Source organism: Amphiprion ocellaris, chromosome 1 (genome assembly GCF_022539595.1).
Source record: "Amphiprion ocellaris isolate individual 3 ecotype Okinawa chromosome 1, ASM2253959v1, whole genome shotgun sequence".
Lineage (NCBI taxonomy): Eukaryota > Metazoa > Chordata > Actinopteri > Pomacentridae > Amphiprion > Amphiprion ocellaris.
Window position 1 is genome coordinate 4,757,996 of NC_072766.1, and position 19,587 is coordinate 4,777,582.

General features: G+C 38.2%; 1 protein-coding gene across 1 annotated transcript; it reads left to right on the forward strand.

Moving 5' to 3' along the window:
* Positions 1–7,250: 7,250 nt before the first annotated feature.
* Positions 7,251–18,553, forward strand: ildr1a (immunoglobulin-like domain containing receptor 1a). Its single transcript, XM_023267011.3, has 9 exons — positions 7,251–7,478; positions 9,661–9,831; positions 10,990–11,139; positions 11,680–11,799; positions 12,119–12,265; positions 14,292–14,414; positions 14,538–14,719; positions 16,590–17,198; positions 17,363–18,553. Exons 1-9 carry the CDS (start codon positions 7,430–7,432, stop codon positions 17,399–17,401), a joined length of 1,590 nt encoding a protein of 529 aa, XP_023122779.2. The 5' UTR covers positions 7,251–7,429; the 3' UTR covers positions 17,402–18,553.
* Positions 18,554–19,587: the final 1,034 nt, after the last annotated feature.

The following is a 19,587-nucleotide window of genomic DNA, read 5'->3' on the forward strand; positions in this document are numbered from 1 at the left end:
TACTTGCCTAATCTGTTTTCTAATAGCTTTGCAGATGAGGATTTTACTCACAGAACACATGAAGAGTAGGGACGTCCGATACTGGCTTTTTTTTCCAATAACCGTTATCAAGTTCAGATTCTGATAGAAACTGATATCGATATATGTGGGCTATTTAATTTTAGGTAGCATCACATATGTCCTGTTGTGGAATTAACACATCATGCCTAATTTTATTGCGATGCCCTGTTGGATGCATTCTCAAATGCAACAAGGCTTTACAATGCATTACTTTATCGGTTTCATGATAGGTAAAAAACCCGATAACGATATTGACCAATATTACATTTTTATGCCACTATCGGGCCGGTAATATCGGACATCCCTAATGACGAGCTTATAAAATGTTGATTTTTATACATTACACTGCCTAACAATTAATCAAAATTAGCTCCTGAATGATTAAATGCTCTTTAAACATTCACCCACAAAGAATACAACTTCTGAAACCTGCATTATAGACATTTATAAATACTTAAAATAGTTTCCATTGCTAATACATGCCTCCTCCTGTTTGATACAGATTTTAATTGAGTACTTTTACATTCTTATCACCACCATTTGCTTCTGTGACTCCAACAGGGAGAACTGAATTAAATAAGGCAAGAAGAATTATTTATATTTCATTTATGAGGAGGAAAGAAGTCTTTTGGATCTTATGAGTTTCTGTTTGAATGTTTGCGATGGGAGGGATCGGTTAAGACGGAGACCACTCACAGCCTGAGAATATGTCAGGAATGTTGTTGAGCAACTCTCATCTTTACAGAAGCATCAGCAGGGAAATATTACGTTACTGTATCAGTGTGTGTTTGTTTTTTATGGCCTCTTCTTTCTGGTTTAACACAGACGGGACTCACATGGAAGAATGCCAAATATGTGCGTACATCTGTCAGACTTTGGGAATCTGATGACAACTGATGAACTTTTAGGTTTCTGTTGATTAAATCTGATCCAACCAAACACACACAGTTCTTAGAACAGTATTCAACTTCTGAGAAGTAAGTCCATATGTTTGTTACTGTTAGTGTCAAAACAGCCACAATGGAGAAATACTCTATTGCAGTTTATAAAAACATGCATTCAACAGTTTACTTAGGTGAAGATAAGTCAAAAGGTACTTGAATATGAAATGTAAATGTTCATAATGCAGAATTAAAGTATCACTTTTTCATGGGAAAAGCTGCTGCTGGTGTGAGTTGATTACGTGTTGTGTTAATAATCTCAATCTGTGCCGCAAGCAGCTTCTTGTGTAGTAAAAAGCACAATGTTTGCCTTTTAAATGTTAAGAAGTCTAAATATAAACTAACATAATGTGAAATTATTCATGTAAAACATGTAATTAAATGTACTGTTGTTACTTTCCACCACTTTTTATATCAGTGCAACCATTTCTTGAATCATAATTCTGATAAATAAGCCTGTGCAATATAAAAATATACTCGATAGCACATGGATTTAAGTTTGAAATGACTTTCCGAAAAATTAATATGGCTCAAAACACAGTAGCCGCAGAATAGATGGATTTAAATGACGTGGAACAGGAAAATGAAGTAGGAAAGTTGAATGCTGACAAGTTTCCAGTCTTAAGTATTTACAACTTCACATTTTTACTGTATAAAAAAATGAAAATACAATGCATAACAATGGTGCAGTCATTCCCAAATGAACATGTGTTTGTGCTTTAAAGCCTCAGCAGAAGCAAAAAGATTCAGCCAAGAATGAAGGAAACACAGAGTGGATGTTGGCTGACGGTTCCAGGAAAACCAGTCTGAGGGGGCTGCAGGTGCAGAGTGGGTGTTCTCATGGAGAAAACAATCTTTGAAGGGTTCGGAAATCACTTCAGCACAACAAGCAAAAGCACAATGGTCCCATTCATATGCAGATGAATCCAGACGTTTATGAAGGAAGACGTGTTTGAAAAGTGTCTCTAGCAGCTTAGAGGAACTTAGACTGAAAACAGAAACCTCACATTGATGAAGCTTCAGCTCAGACAGTGAAAAGCAGCTGAGGCTGACATCTAGTGGTTCTAATTTAGAGCTACACATCTTTTGTGTCTGAGAAGTCAATATATAATTGAGGGACTTATGAAGTCTAAGGGATATATTTTGCATACATTTTTATTAAAAATGAAAAAAAAAACGAATGTTTTTTTATTTTTATTGTGATCGTTTCTTTACAAATTCCGTAATTGTTTATAATTGAAACAATAATTTAATAATAGAAAATGGCAAAAAAAAATGTTAACTATGATAACAACTATGTTACAAAAGATCCCGCAATTAAATATTGACCCGTTCAGATTTACTTGAAAATTATCCATAATTACGGAAAACATGAAATATGAAATTTGTCCTAAATGACTTGAAAATTATCCCAGAGACACAAAAACGATCCGAACTGACTCAAAAATTGTCCAGGTCAATATATAATTAAGGGACTTTTGAAGTCCATGGGATATATTTTGCATACATTTTTCTTAAAAGTAAAAAAAAAAAAAAGAAAAAAAGTGTTTTTTTATGTTCATTATGATCGTGTCTTTACAAATTCCATAATTAGTTATTATGGAAACAATCACTTATTAATAAAAAATGACTGGATATCACTAAGATGTCAACTAAATAACCATCCAAATTTAATAACAACTACCTTCTAATTAGCTAAACAATAATAAAATGAGTTTATTCAAAAATAGTTTTGATTGTGTTCTTTTTATTAAGTTGAGATAATCATGACAGATATTTCTTTTTTGGCAATATATAAAATTTTATATGGAAAATAACAAATTGTATCTGTGTCTGAGAAATCACTTTCATCTAAGTTACCCATTATAAAAACACCTCTCAAGGAAGTGTGTTAATTCCAGATCACATGACCTGCTCTACATGATGTCATTGGGAGCAGAGTTCCATGGGTGCAGCATCACCATCCAAAATAGTGAGTTTAAGCAGCTACTTCCATTTGTACTGTGCTACAACATTACAGCTAGAGAAAAAAAAACTGTGTTGATCTTAGTATAAAATCTGTTGTCAGGAAGTATCCCACTTCTTAGATGAAAAGACAGACATGAAAGCTGAAAATATAAAGCTGCAACCTGCATCTCTTTAGCTTAGAGAAACACTCTGGCACATGATCTCCTGTAAAACTTGTTTTTTTTGTATGGAATAAACAAATGTTGGAACGTTTGGATATTGAAGCTGAGTGAATCTGCTGCTGTCTACATATTTACAGCACCGATATGAGAGTTGCAAATAAACCCACTTTTAAAACATCCAGTCACCTAGTAATTGTATTGCTCTGATGACACTCATGTACTGTCTCACTGTAGATTTGTAGCTAAAACATAATGTATGGCTCGTTCTCGGAACATCTGACAAGTTGCATTTTAAAATGAGTCAAACATTCCCAGCTAATTACAGTGTGGGGATGTTTTCAAAGTAGTTAAAAAGTATTACAGCAAAGATATATGTAGAATGCAGGCACATGCTGGGAGGGGCTGAAGCACCTGCCCCTTTGCCTCTTGATGCCCAAAGTGCCCTTTTGTCAAAGTTGTTTTTTTATCCATCCATCCATTATCTATACACTGCTGAGTCTATCCCAGCTGACTCAGGTGAAGGCAGGGGACACCCTAGACAGGTCACCAGTCTGTCACAGGGCCACATACAAAGACAAACAATCACTCTCACATTCACACCTACGGGCAATTTAGAATAATCAATTAACCTCAGCATATTTTTGGACTGTGGGAGGAAGCCGGAGTACCCGGAGAAAACCCACGCATGCACAGGGAGAACATGCAAACTCCATGCAGAAAGATCCCGGGAAAGCCGGGACGCGAACCAGGGATCTTCTAGCTGCAAGGTGAAAGTGCTAACCACTACACCACTGTGCAGCCCCTAGTTGTTTTTTTAATTCTATTTAATTTTGTTTTTTATTTGTAAGTGTGTGTGTAAAAGTCTTTGAGGTCCAAAATAATAAATTTTAAAAAGTAATAATAATACTACCCTCTACCCTCGGTTGGTCACGTGATCCACGTAGACGTCCCTCACTGCTCTGAGGTGTCCAGATGTTCCCTGTAGCTCAGCGCTAGCGCCGCTAGTCTAGAAACCGGAGACCCGAGGGAGGACATCAACAACTGATGGTCCTGATGGAGAGGAGGTTCTGCAGCGGGATTCATTTGTACACGGTGTATTTTTGCAAGATGACTGATGAAGTGAAGTGAGCATCCAGACAAACAGTGTTTCCAGCCCCTCAAACATCACCTGTGCAGAGTTCATCAACTCCCACAAGTACCTTGGTCTCTGGCTGGACTCTTCACTCTCCTTCACTCCTCACAATAATATTCTACAGACTAAAGTCAAATCTAGACTGGGGTTCCTTTACCGTAACAAGGCCTCATTTACATACTCTGCCAAAAACACTCTTATGAAGACGACCATCCTCCCCATGTTCGACTATGGTGATGTCATCTATATAATGGCCCCTAAGTGGCCCTAAACAGGCTTGATGTCCTGCATCACTCAGCCATCCATCTTGCTGCTGGTGCACCTTTCTCCACCCACCACTGTGACCTTTATAAACTGGTAGGTTCACTGAACTGCTGGCATTTATTTAGATTGTTTTTAATCTGTGTTTAAACACGTGTGTGTACTTTTTTGTATATATATTGTTTATTTGTTGTCTTTCTTCCTGCTGGGGCCTTTTGCCAGGTCATCATTACAAATGAGAAAATGTTCTCAACTGATCTTACCTGGCAAAATAAAGGGTTAAAAAAATAAACAAAATGAGCTGCTGATGTTGCTCTGAAGAAAGACAAAGTGGACCAGAACACCTTAAAATAAAAGTCACAACATCTTAAGCACAGTGGTGAATCTTGCAGGGCATTAGATACTAAATATCTGTGTGTTTGTACAGAGGCAGACCTGCTGATCCCTGATGTGATGTGGACAGACGGTGGGACGTACTTCTGCTCCGTTGATGCTGCTGGAGACACCACTGGAGACAACGACAAAGAAGTCAGACTCATTGTCAGCCAAAGGAAATTGAAGCAGGACCGTCCTGGCTGGCAGGAGACTGCTGCTGACTTCCAGTTTGCTCTGAGGCTTTTCGAGTACATTTATTTTAGTTTGACAAGTTACCTGCACTGAATAAGCTCAGTGACTGAACAGAAGGAAGTGGTGGAGGATGGGTGTTACCTGAGGAGCCTAGGAGAGACAAAACAACACACACCCACAAGAAACATGCAGAGCACTGCAGCAGGAACAGAAGGTTTATGAATACAGGAAATATTGTACTCAGGTTCAGTTCTTTGTCTACACAGTGTGTTTTGTGATGGCATATTTTGGGAGTAAACCATATAATTCTACAAGTTTTCACAAGGAAAAAATTAAATAGCACCTTAACCTTGTGTGAAGTGATATCAACATGAAAGTTAAAGAAACACAAAATTCTCAACAGTTTCAAAAAGGCCAAAAACTTTGTGTACAAACTGCAAAAAAAGGGGAAGCTGCACTGATGAGGGAGTTGGTGAATAATGCAGTGGCAACCAATCAAATCTGCACTAACCCACATTTGCACTGTTTTCAAAGAATGCCTTTTAGTTTTTAGTTTACTGTAAGCAAATGTGTGAAAACTAATCAGCTAAATTAATGCCATGTTATGTGTCAGTGTTATTTCCCAGTGAATTAAAATCAAAAAATCTAAATTTGTATTTTTTTCCCCAAGATTTAGCAGCAACTTGGTCTTAAAATATTTTTGTACTTCAGAACTTGATATTAATTTGAAGTTTGAAGATTTAAATGGATTTTTTAAAGCTATATAGCTGAGCATGCCAGACATAGCTTTTGTTTAATTAATGTCACAGTTTCAGACTTTGCTAAATGTATGAGTTTGTATGTAAAACAGCAGTGATGGAGCAGATTTAAAGAAATCCATACAGACAGGTTTGATGCTATAATCACGACTGTATTCACATCCAGGACCACAGTGGAAATAAGTCCTGGATTTTATTGTGTTATCCTTATTTTATTGTGTTTGTTTGTGCAACGTCAGCTCATCTTTTTTATTAAGTCATCTCAATGAAACGTCAGGAGGACAGTTCTACATTTGCAGTAGAGCTTTGGGATAATCAATATATCATTTTTAAAATCCACATTTGTCAATTTTTAGATACATGTGAGATTTCAGCTCTTTGAAAATGCATGAATGAAGTCTACTGTTTCCAATGCAAATAATGTTCACAGCTTGTGTCCAAGTTAAATCCTGTTAAACAGTGTAGAGATATAGGTTAAATCTGGTGTTCTACTGGGTTGTATGTTAATAAATCTGAAGCTGGGCTGCACAGTGGTTTGGTGGTTAGCACTCTTTCACCTTGCAGCTAGAAGATCCCCGGTTTGCGTCCCGGCCTTCCTGGGATCTTTCTGCATGGAGTTTGCATGTTCTCCCTGTGCATCGTGGGTTTTCTCAATGGGTTCTCCGGCTTCCTCCCACAGTCTAAAAACATGCTGATGTTAATTGGTAACTCTAGGTGTGAATGTGAGTGTGATTGTTTGTCTCTATATGTAGTCCTGTGATAGATTGTTGACCTGTCCAGGTGTCCCCTGCCTTCACCCCAAGTCAGCTGGGACAGGATTATTCTGTGAACAAAGATAAAGTTTTAATAAATATCTATGGTAAAATGCTGTTTTTTTATATATATTTTCAATATTTATCTTGTTGGATCTGCATTTTTAAAATGACTGATGATTTTGGATGTAAAGTTAAATGCAGATTTACCTTGTGTGATTGTGCTCAAGTGAAATACTGATCATTGGGAATTTACTGCCACCTACTGACACATGCTGCTGATGCTTTTTCACCCCCACACTAATAAAGATAGCAATGAAGAATATAATCCCAGTGAACAAAACAAGTGTAAATTTTGCTCCTAAAGCTGTTTTCCTAAAAAAAAACTCTGTTTCTGTTTTGGCTCCATATAAAGGTCCAGTTTCACCAACATGTGGAAGTTTATAAAAACATCACGATGTATTAAAATTTGAATTTAACCCAAGAAAAATCACAATCCCAGTGAGAATAACATGTTTACCATTTATTTCTGTCTGTCTGAGCTCCAGTCCTGGTGTGTGCTGCTGTGTGGGGTTTCTGCCCACCTGTCTACGTCACCCTCCGGATGAGCTCACCTGTTTCGGGGCGTGGCCTCGGATGAGCCTGTCTCACATCAGGCAGCAGATAAGCGACTCTTCAGCCGAAGCAAGGCGTGGACCAATGAATGGTTTCTCTCGGGTTCTGGATAAAACATAGACTAATCATTTGAGGGTTTTTTTTCTCTTATTTGAATTATTTTTTAACTTTTGCCTCCTGTTTTTCCGGAGTGCTTTTGCAGTCTTTGCTCATCATGCGGAGTCTAACAGCAGCACTAGTTCTCCTGTCGTCGCTTCTAAAAGGTAATTTCCATTTCTTTACATACTGGCGTCGTGTCTCTTTAAAACAAATCCATTTAACTTGTTTGTGAGCTGAATGTGTTTTGAAAAGTCTCGTGGAAGTGGAGGTATCGATCACATGACTCTGTTTATCTGAAACAAAAGAGCATCTCTTATTTTAGAGCCTAATTGTTGCCTCCAAATTGGGATGCATAGCGTTAAAATGTAATATGGTGAGTTTACCTGTACTTACAGGTTGAATTTGGTCCAGTGGTATATTTAAGGTGTATTTATTATTTTTCCAGTCTGATTTAAATGGTCAGTGTGACCTGTCCATGTTTAGATGAACCACAGGTTTCATTCTACCGTTTCAGTGTTTGGCTGGTAGTTTCACAGTAAGCTATTTCCTGTGTCTTTGTTTGTGTCACCTGTTTTTCTGGTTCTGCCACTTTGAATGAAAACCTTGGTTAGCAGAAGCACACACACACACACACACACACACACACACACACACACACACACACACTGTTGCATTCCTGCCACACTGGACATTTGGCAGTAAATGGAGCACGTTTCTCTGAATTGTCAGCATCTTTTCTGACACAAAAATGACAACTAAATACACAAACTGCAGTGTACAGTGATGGAAGAAGTATTCAGATTATTTATGTACGTAAAATGCCGGTACAGTGATGTGAAATACTTTGCTATGCATGAGAAAGCGTGCTTTCATGTAAATACACAAGTGTTAGCCGCCAAATTCAATTGAAGTATTAAAGTAAAAGTAGTGGCTGATATCGTCCTGGGACCCATTTACATCCTCTGTACTAGACATTTGTTTATATATCTTCTGACTCATCTGAGCTACCCTACTGGTTCCTGATGTGCTCAATAGAAGACATCCTGGCCTTTCCAGTGATGTTTCAAATGATTGGGTGGGATGAGGGGAACTTTGTTTTCATGCTGAGACAAAACGGAGACTGCAGCAAAACACAGGCCTCCTGACTGTTGAGTTTAATTTATGCTCATGTTCAGTTTAATTTAGCTTCTTAAAGTTTAGAAGATTAGAAAATGGATTGGCATGCTTGTTTTGTTGTCAGCATATTTGTTTTTTCTGGGTTTTTTTTGTTATTTTATTTATTTATTTATTTTTTTTGGGGGGGGGGGTTGTTCTAAAATTGTAAACTGTAAATTGTTGTTTTTGCTCCAAAAAAAAGACAGGAAGTCATTAAAAAAAGTTAAATAGAAAGATACTTTCCCCCCCCCTTGGTTCTCAGGAGGATATTATTCTATATAACATCAATATTTGTAGTGAAGCATCAGTGTGTTGTAGCTGCTGTAGGTGGTGCTTTTTAAATCTACTTTGTATACACTTTTATATATAAATGGACATCAGATAAATATGTACCGACTTTTTCATAAATATTGTATCCTTGCTATGATTTTGGTCCATCTGTACATTTCTTGACATGAAACTATGTGAGAGGTTTAGAGACGGAGCTAGAAATCTGAAATTGTCTCTGACTATACGTTGTTTTTTGTAAGGTGTCAGAAGCCAAATAGGTTTGAAGAAACTGGTTTAATCTTCATCAGTGTAGTTTTTAAAATCTTCATAAGCATCATCTGATGTGTGATTCACTTCTGAGGAAGACTGTAGACAGCAGTCAAAATAAAAACTCACCTTTACTAATTTGTGGGAAAAAAGAAATGCTAATCTCAACTTTTGATGTACTTGTACAGGAGTACTTTCACTTTACAAACTTCCAGTTCATTACATTTCAGTAGTTAAATGTCGCTTTCTACTCAACTACATGTATTTGACAACTGTAGCTACTCTGACAATGAAAATTTTACACAGCAGATAAAAAAACTACATTTAGATTTAAAAAATATGTAGTTGAGTAGAAAATGAGATTTAACTCCTGAAACGTAGTGAACTGGACGAATACATTTGTGTAAAATTAAAGTACTTAGGTACAAGTAAATCAAAAGTTCAGATTCACGTTCTCAGAAAGACTGCAGACATGTCAAGGTAAAAACTCACCTATCATCTGACTTGTGATTCATTTTTACTAACTAGTTGAAAAAAAGAAAGGCCAATCACATAGAATAAGACGACAAAATGAACAAAATCACTCTAATCTCTAAAGCTGTATTGAAATTGCCGTGCTGACTGTATGTAAATGTCTCTTTTGTCTGTCCACAGTGTTGCTGTGTATTCAGGTGACTGTTCCTCAGCAGGAGCGCAGCACGGCTCTGTTCGCCTCAGTGATCCTCCGCTGCGACTTCTCCACCTCCGCAAACCTCCAGGATGTTCTCGTCACCTGGAGGTTCAAGTCCTTCTGCAAGGACCCGGTCCTGGAGTACTACTCCACCGGTAAGAGGAAAGTCACCCAGCTGGGAGAGAAAAATGTTGTTCTGAGTTTGTGGTGGAAAGCCACAACTACTTTTGGAATTTTTTCTAAGCTGCACTGTCGACATGAACAGGAAAATGCTAAAATAAAAGACATTCTGTTAGATATGTGAAGGCTTTTGCTAGAATGAAAAAGTTCCAACTAAAAGCCTAAAGAGCTAAGTTACTAAAACTGAGATGGGGTACTTTGTTTGCAGTTCTGACTGTTGTCTTCCCAATTGAAAAGATTTGGCTGATGACTATAAAGGAGGAATCTGTGAACAAAGAAGAAAATTTGTGTAGTCAAAACACTATTCTAGCCTAAAGTCATAAATCAAACACAATAAGACCAAAAAAAGCCATTTCTCTCACGTCACCAGGATGAATTCTGACCTCTATGTACTAATGTCATTTTGGCCTATAGTTTCCCTTAAATTGTGACAAATGTGAATTTTACACATATTTATAACTTTATCATTGGATTTTACCCTCCATATTTGTTTTTTTCTTAATTCTCAAACTAGTCTCTTCTTTTTTTAGCATAGTAACAAGTATAACACACTGCATTTGACTGCACTTTTTAGGTGTGTAATATATGGGCTCTGTATGAATTTTGTGGATGGTGAAATTCAGTTTCACAAGAGTTTTGCTTGGGTTTTTTGACAAGAAGATGTGCCTATAACAAGATGAAGAGTATGAAGTCATGCTAGCAACTCTTTAAGGCTGAAGGTAGACACATCTTAGTTTGTACGGTCACATGTTAACGTTTAGGAATGGGAATGATGCTAAACCCGCAGGTATTTCATTTAAAAAAGTATTAGACAAAGTAAAAATTAATACTCTGAGTCAGTAGAGTAAATCCTCCTGTGATGTTGAGTGTTTGCATGAATTTTCCTGTCAGTCCATCCAATACTTGTTCAGATATATCAGTCTGGAGAGTAAAGTCTTGGACTTACTGATAGACCAACACTGATAGTATAAAGCTGACACCAAACATCCAACATATCAGACTCTGTGAGGTATAGAACAAAGTTTGGAAATTACTTCAATCACAGTCCCTCGTTCTCACAACCCAAAACAGTCAGCAGAAGAATACAACTGTCAATTCCCGCTTTAATAAAAAGGTTTCCCCTGGTTTTCCAGCGTACCAGTCTGCACTGCAGTTAGGACAAGACCCATCGAATGACTGTCCAGACCGTCAGCGGACAGTTCGAACTGTAGTCCAGAAGAGAGGAAGCAACGAGCCGATACTGGGAGCAGAATACAGAGAGCGCAAAATCACCATCCAAAACAGTGAGTTCACGCTAAGATGGGACTAAATGCAATGTTTCTCTAAGGAGTCCAGAACTCAAACTTAATTTATGTCCTTTATTATTTTGTTTATGCATTGATAGTAGAACTGAAATGACCAGCTGATTGATTAATTAGTCGAATAACAGAAGAAAGTGTTTCTTAAATGCCATAATATGTCCAGATGTGGTCTCTCAGTTATCAAAGTTTTGTGGTTTTGTAGGCCCTTTATGGGAGTATGTTTTTGTGTTTTGAATTTAAATTGTTGTCATTATGGACTAACCGAGCAAATCCAGAAATGTATTCCTAATGAAAGTAATTTTCAGTCATGTTATTTAAAGTTCTTAGATTACACGTGTATGTGAATGGTGGGTGTGAAGATCAGCAACATTACAGGCTGCAGCACAAACATCAGTCCAAGTGTGGATTTGTGCTTCTAATGTGTAGCTCAGTACAAGAAAACATATCAGTTGTTTACAGTTTTACTGAAAAGGTAGCTTGGATACTGGTTAAATGAAAGTACCTGTGTGAATATTTGTACAGGGGCAGACTTGGTGATCAATGAGGTGATGTGGTGGGACAACGGAGTTTACTTCTGTGCTGTTGATGCTCCTGGAGACACGACTGGAGACTCGGACAAAGAAGTCAAACTCATCGTCTACCGTAAGAAACAGGAAGATAATCTGTTATGTAATGTTATGATGAAACTGCAACTTCTGCTGTTAATGTTATTAAACCTCGATATGTGTGGCAATGGATCAATATATAATTGTGGGACTTTTTGTATCATAGTTTAAATTTTTGCTGTTTTCAAGCCTAAAATCAACATGTCCCTCAGGTATATATTGACCCCAGTATAGGTTTCTATTAACAAAATCAGGAGGGTATATTTAACACCAGAACATACAGAAATACCTCTGGAGAACATGCCTTCTTCTCAGATCACAGCACACTGACCATCTCTCTCTCTGTTGTCTCTCAGATTGGCTGACAGTGTTGTTCATCATCATCGGCGCCCTCCTCCTCCTCATGCTCTTCTGTATCTGCTGCTGCCAGTGTTGCCCTCAGAAATGCTGCTGCTACGTTCGCTGTCCCTGCTGCCCACAGCAGTGCTGCTGTCCTGAGAAAGGTAAAAAAAAACAAAAACAAAAAACACAAGGATGGTGGGTCAGACTGGTGCTTTATGGATGCTCCAACAGCCAAATGTAAAGCATCGCATTCACAGCCTGTGATGTCAGAAATACTGAAGACAAACAATAAGGTGCTGTACTATGAAGCGAGATTAGTGACATACGTTGAGCGTAAAGTCAGAGTTTTCAGTATCACAGAAGTGGTTCTGGTTTAACCTGCTAGATCAACATGGTAACCGATGCTACAGAGCTAACCTGGTCCGGAGCAGGTTTTGTTCAGAGTTTCAGATTTAAATCAGCTGTAACAAGCTTTAACTACTCCGGTCTGATTTACAGAAGGCCGTGCATCATATAGACGCCTTTTAACATTTAATTGCTCTTCGGTCAGCCGACACTGTGAAAACTGTGAAAATAAACAACATACAAACATTTTAGAAATAAACAAAGTTTCACAAAAATATCTCTAATAAGACGGATTCCAAAAAGTCTTTCAAGCTAGTTATCTGTCGTTAGACGGATCCCACATGCTGGCTTGCGACAACACTGTATTAAACCGTCCTTACAACGCACTTCAACAAAAAATGGCAACAAATATGAAACAAAATAAATCTCATAAGTCACAGTTACCGTGTGTGCCTCTCTGACCGTGCAGAATAGTTTGGTTTTTTAGGCAATGTCTTTCCTCTCTGGTAATGTTGTCGTCTTCCCTCTGCAGTCGTATTACATCTGACCCACAATCCCACATATGTGACCCTGAACTAAACCACAGTCATATTGCATCAAATGAACATTGTAAAACAGTGATAGATGTTAAGCCAAACATCACTTTTTAAAGGTGTATATTTACCTTTCTTAACATCCTCTTTGTTGCATTTTTCATTAGTTGTAATTAACCAAATGAACTCAAACATTTATGACATGATGACAAAAAACAACAACCAACTTGAACCTAGAAATTCCAAAATTACTGTCTTTTGGACAGTTACACAAGCGTCTTCCTTTAAAGAAATCATTTCCTGATGATTCTCTATAAGCGATAGAGAGTCTCAGCTGAGGAAATATGTTTTATCTGCAAACCTGTTGAGCTGTATGTTACTAAAACCACCGAACGAAACCGTACAGTTACAGTATCACCCACTGTATGCATCACGTTGCCATGGAAACCCAACATGTGTTTAGTTGGTGATGCAGAAATCACATAAATATGTTTTTATGTTTGGTCCTGATTTACTGCCAAGTTCGTTTCCATGCTGGTGCTGCAGCTGATGGAGCACAGATGAGAAAAGAAGTAGAATGTTGAATCAGTAACAGTAATTTTACTTTGATTTGGCCAAAAATTAAAGAGATATCCTGCATTATTGAACAGTGTCAGAGCTAAATGCACTTCAATACATATCACATTTGAATGTATGAGGTTTAAAGTTTAACAGCTCTGATGTGCAGCTGTCAGAAATAGCTGCACTGATCAGTAAAATAAATATTTTCACACAGTTTTCTACCAGCATTCATGTCAGTAAAGGTGCTTTTTAACGTCCAAATTTTTTTTATATTTCTTGTTGTTCTCGATTATAATAACTTGCTAACTGAAGCAGCTGCACATGATTGTTTCATTTTGTGTGGAAGAAGATTCAAAATTCAGGGTTTTATGCAGAAATCCTGAACTGAGAAAGAAAGTTGATAACCACCTTTGTGATACCTGTTATCTCTGACTGCGGTTTTAGTTTCTGCTGAGCTGACTTACACAAAGAAAGTGTGACTGTGTTAAACTGGCTTCGTAGTACAGGCCTCAGGTCATGTGAAGAATAAGTGCCATTCGTCATGTCTCCAAACATAGCTCACATGCCTGCAGTGAGTCATCATTTGTTCTGTCAGTACTGGCAGTGTGCAGGCCTCAGTTTGTCTTAAGTCGCATTTTAAAGTTTAGCTGATGCTTCCTTTACACAGAGCAGATAAAGAGCCTGTATACTTTAAGATACCTTCATATGTTGATTTAATATGAACGCGTGGTTTGTCCTGATCTTTCAGCGGTGATGCAGCATCGTATGATGAAGGAGGCTCAGAGGGCCATGGCTCCCTGGATGGGAGGACAGCCGGTTTACGGACCGATGAGCCACGCCTCCTCCCAGATGAACCCGCTGCTCTACGCAGGTAAAACACAAAAACACGTAGCAAGTCTGCTGATGATCACGCTGTGTGTCCTGTGTTCATAGGATCCATAAATGTCTCTAAATCTGTATAACCCACCTTTAATTTTGAATGTTTTTATCTCAGGATCTGTTTCAGGGAAGAGCATCCCTCTGAAGCCAATGCCCCTCCCTCCTCCTCAGTCTTCAGCTTACAGCATGCCCCCTCCCAGTGTCCATGGGAACCACACCCCTGCCAACACCAATCCGATGCTTGATTACCTGGAGAACCAGGTGAGGGGGATGGACATGAACAGCCCTCTGCTACAGGTATGTAGTCACATGTTTTCATGTAAACAGAAGAGCACCTTGTTATGCTGTAATTTGAAGCTGCTTACATGTAAACCCTCTCTGCTACCATTCCTGTTTACTTTGTTGTTGTATCTTAGCATCCATTTGGAGAGCTAAATTGTGTAATTGGACAAAAACAAGCTAAGCTAAATAACAGAATCCAGTGAATTCCAATTATTTTTTACATACAAACTAAGAAAACAATATATTATTAACTTTTTTTAGTGTTAAACCTTTATAAGGCAGCCAATAAAGCTAGAGTTTTGGTGACTGGTAGGAGTCATGATATAGTCAGAGTTAGTTTATACTCAGTCAGAACTAGTTTGAGACATTTAGTCAGATGATGGCAAAAATCAACAGTGTTTAGACAGTATTTGTTCCGCACAGCCACGCTTGAAAGCAGAGTGAACAGCAAACAGGCATTCATAGTGTCATACTCAGGTTGTTCATGTGGAGAGTGAAAGAAATATTTGGGTGAAGAATCCAAAAAAACAGCTTGAGAGACCCGATTTAATCTGAATCATCTCTCACATCTTCACAGTTAACCAATGACAGCTGTGTGTGTTGTCAGTTTTACAATGTTGACCATCTGTCAGTATACCGGCTCATTTATAATGCACAACTGGGTTATTTTATGAAATAAAAAATAAACAAAAAACAGTCAAACTAATTGATGACAGGTTTTCCCAAGAACACTGTTTAGCCGAGGAGGTAAACCACCGAGATCCAGAGGCATGAAGGTTCACGTTTTATTTCAGTAATATATGATAATAGCATGGGATGGTCTTTGTTTCAGCTCAGGTAGCTATAAAACATTGGAAGAAAGTATTTAGAGGAGCATATTTTCTTTTCTAAGCCTGAAATTTGCCACAGTGGTGGAGTGCGATGACATCTGGTGGCAGCTGGATCATTTCCTAGAGAGCAGCACTTCTTGTGTTACACCTGCCAAAACACTATACGGGTTAATATATAATTGAGGGAAGTCCATGGGATATATTTTGCATACATTTTTCTTAAAAGTAAAAAAAAAATAGTGTTTTTTTATGTTCATTATGATCGTGTCTTTACAAATTCCATAATTAGTTATTATGGAAACAATCGCCTATTAATAAAAAATGACTGGATATCACTAAAATGTCAACTAAATAACCGTCACAGTTTAATAACAACTGCCTTCTAATTAGCAAAACAATAATAAAATGAGCTGATTCAAAAGCAGTTTTGATTGTGTTCTTTTTATTAAGTTGAGATAATCATGACAGATGTTTCTTTTTTGGCAATATATCAAATTTTATTTGGAAAATAATAAATTGTGTCTGTGTCTGAGAAATCACTTTCAAGTAAGTTACCCATTAAAAAAACACCTGTCAAGGAAGTGTGTTAATTCCAGATCACATGACCTGCTCCACATGATGTCATTTCCTCCTGAAGAAAAGACTGGCCAGACTCCAAGGCTTTCTGACTTATTTAATATAAAGTAGTCAACAGGTTTACTACAATATCTTTATAAATAAATTTCAATTGTACTCAATTGTGTATATATAATATTTAGAAGAATCTTTCTGTAAAAATGCCATGTGGTGTTCGGTTAAAGGCTACCATGTTAATTTTAGGCCTGAAAACCGCAAAAATGTCGACTATGTTATAAAGTCTTGCAATTATACATTGACCCATATACTGTACTAGTAGTGTGGAACTGGTGCACAGCTCTTGTGTTTGTGAATGTCACTGATATGTCATCACCTGGGAAAATCTAGTCCACACACTAGTATAGATGCTCCCACATTTTTTAAATTAGTGCTTCATGATACCTTTTACATTAATTTACTGTCTTTCTCCTCTTCTTCAGTCCCAGCCACCTCCGCCCCCTCACATGCAGCAGATACCACCTCCTGTCCAGCACGTCCCCGTCAACGTCCCATTCTCCCCCGGCCCTCCCAGCATGCTCTCTGCCCTCGACGACGGCCCGGCGGAGCGTCGCATCATCACGCTGCCACCAATAAGAGAGCAGCAGCTGGGCAGAATTCCACCTCCTGCACCCAAGACTCGCCCGCCAAGCTCCAGCGAGAGCAGCCGCAGCGGGTTCGGCCGCCATGACGAGCGAGGAGGATCGGGGGGGAGACGGTACCCCTCACCTCCCAGATCCAGAGGTCTCCCCCGGAGCTACAGCGAAGAGTCACTGGACGGCCGGGGTCGCAGCAGGTCGAGAGGAGGCGCTGATCGCCCTCGATCCCGCTCCAGGGATGACGTGTTCGACAGCAGGTCCAGGGGAAACTACTCGAGGAGAGGATCCTGGAGCTCGGATGATGAGGCCAGCAGCAGGAGAGGAGGAGGAGGAAGGAGAGGAGGTGGAGGTGGAGGTGGAGGTGGAGGTGGAGGCTGGGTGGACAAACCTCCCAGCTACACCGAGTACGAGCCTGGACAGAAACTGGGAGCACGGAGGAATGAACGCTACTCTGTAAGAAAATCGCTGCTTTAGTGGGTTTAGACACACATCATTGGTGATGCACTTAGATCATGAAAAACTCACAGATTCTCCAACACACAGTCATATTGTTTTGTTTTTTTAAAGTCTGAGCTCCGCTGATTGCTAGTGATCTAAAGTTAGTGTGTCTCTCTCAGGACAAGAGTTCTCGCAGTGGCACCAGCGTCGTCATCTGAACCCTCCGCCTGCACTGTGACCTCTGTTTCAGAGAACAAAGCACAACTCACTAGCCTCGTTGTCTGGCTACTGGTAAACATACAAAGACAGCCATTTTTAAATATTAACAGGAATAATGTACCAGCTTTTTTTGTTTTTTATTACCTTTTCATAGGTGAAAAGCTCATGGAAGGATTTATGAAATGTGAGATTGGAAGATTCAGAAATTTGGAATAATTCTCCCAAAGTTTACAGGAGGAAAGCCAAAGGATTCCTATAATAGTTTTGTCTTTCAGATGTTCCTTTAAGAAAACTATGAATCTTTATTGTGACTACTGAACAGATTTTAGAACCCTACCTAATATTTTCAGTACACTAACAAACCAGCAGAGGGGAGTATTACCCTAAAAGCCTGCTGTTACATTACTCAGTCATGTGGTTTTAGTTGGGATGTTCGTCCTCTTCAAGCTCTATTTATTTTGTAGCAACAGTTTAGTCTTGTGATGTTGATAATGTAATTAAAGCCATAAAACAATAATCATGAAGTACAGAGGAAACAGCACTCTGGGCCAGTAAGTAAATACATTAAATCCACATATATGAAAAGATCTACTGGGATTAGTTGTTGTTTTTTTTGTTTGTTTGTTTGTTTGTTTGTTTTTTAGCTTTTTATCATTTCTGTAAATATGTTGTTATTTTTCACATCTCCAGTACATGTTGAAGTGACTTTACTGGATCTGTTTCACTAATATTTTGAAGCAAAGTGTGTACCGTGAGCCGCTCTTCAGAAAAGGCTAAAAACCTATAAGGTGAATTATGCGTTATTGTTATCAATAGCTGTAAAGGCTACATGTAAATAAGTCATTTACATGGTGTTGATGTAGGAAATGAAGAAATATCAAGAATGTTACAGGCCAAAAATGTAGATTTTTTTCTTTATACAACTGCTAGCTTTCTTTCCGTGCAGTTTTGGAGACTTAGCTTTTCATAGTATAGTTCAGAAATGCACATTGAACAAAAAATCACTTGTATGCAGCGTTGAAGTTTTTGACTCTTCCACTGTTCTTAATGATTTTTTCCCCTGTTCTTTGAATTTATAATGTACAGTATATTTGTGTTTATTAATAATATTGATAATAAAATTTTTACCTTTTGGGTGTAAAAAAGAAAAACCTGTATAGTGTGCTTTCCTCTTTGAACTTCTAATAATATCTTTATTTATATAGCACCCTAAAGAACAGCCTTTACAAAGTGCTTTGAGAGTTAAAGCATGTAACACAGAGACAATCAAACAAGCTATGGGAGACAAGTCAGAGCAGTAAAATAAAAACAAATAGTAAAAATGTCAATAAATTAAATGAATAATTTGCTAGATTAGCACGCAACTCAAACAAGGGAACTAGGCAGTTTGAAAATTAAAGAACAAGATTGAGGGTTAAAATTAAAAGTAAAAAAACAGAGAATTAAAGAAATGGAGACAACATCACACCAAAGGAGCAGGCAGCTAAAAGTCAAATAAAACAAGAGAAAAAATCTAAAATAAACAGGAAATAATGCAAAAATAAAACACAAAAAGTAATTAAAACTAAAAGTAAACCTCACATAAAAGCAAGTCTATAAAAGTGGGTTTTCAGAAGTGATTTAAAAGAAGTTACTGACTCTGCAGACCTTATCTCTTCAGGCAGGTTGTTCCAAAGTTGAGATCCTGATGGAGAAAGATTGGTCACCTTTAGATGTAAGCCTGGACTTTGGAACGACCAAAAGGGATCCCCTGAGGATCTAAGGTTGCGAGCAGGCTCATAAGGGGTCAACAGATCACAAAAGCTTTAAAAGTGATCAGTAAAATCTTAAAATCAATTCTAAAACCAACAGGGAGGGAAGCCAAGATAAGTGTGATGTGATGTCGTCAATCAAAACCAATAAGAAGCCGAGCTGCTGCGTTTTGGACAAGTTGGAGGCGACAGAGGAGCTTTACAGGAATGCCAGAAAGGAGAGAGTTACAATAATCAATACGAGAGAAGATGAGTGTATGGACAAGTATTTCCAGGTCTGGGTATGTGAGCATCGACTTTATCTTGGAGATTTTTCCTATTTGGAAGAAGCAAAGTTGGATAACTTTTTAGATTTGGGGAGCGAAACTGAGGTCAGGGTCAAATAAAACGCTGAGGCTTCTGCAACAGGCTTTATGTTGGTGGATAATGGACTG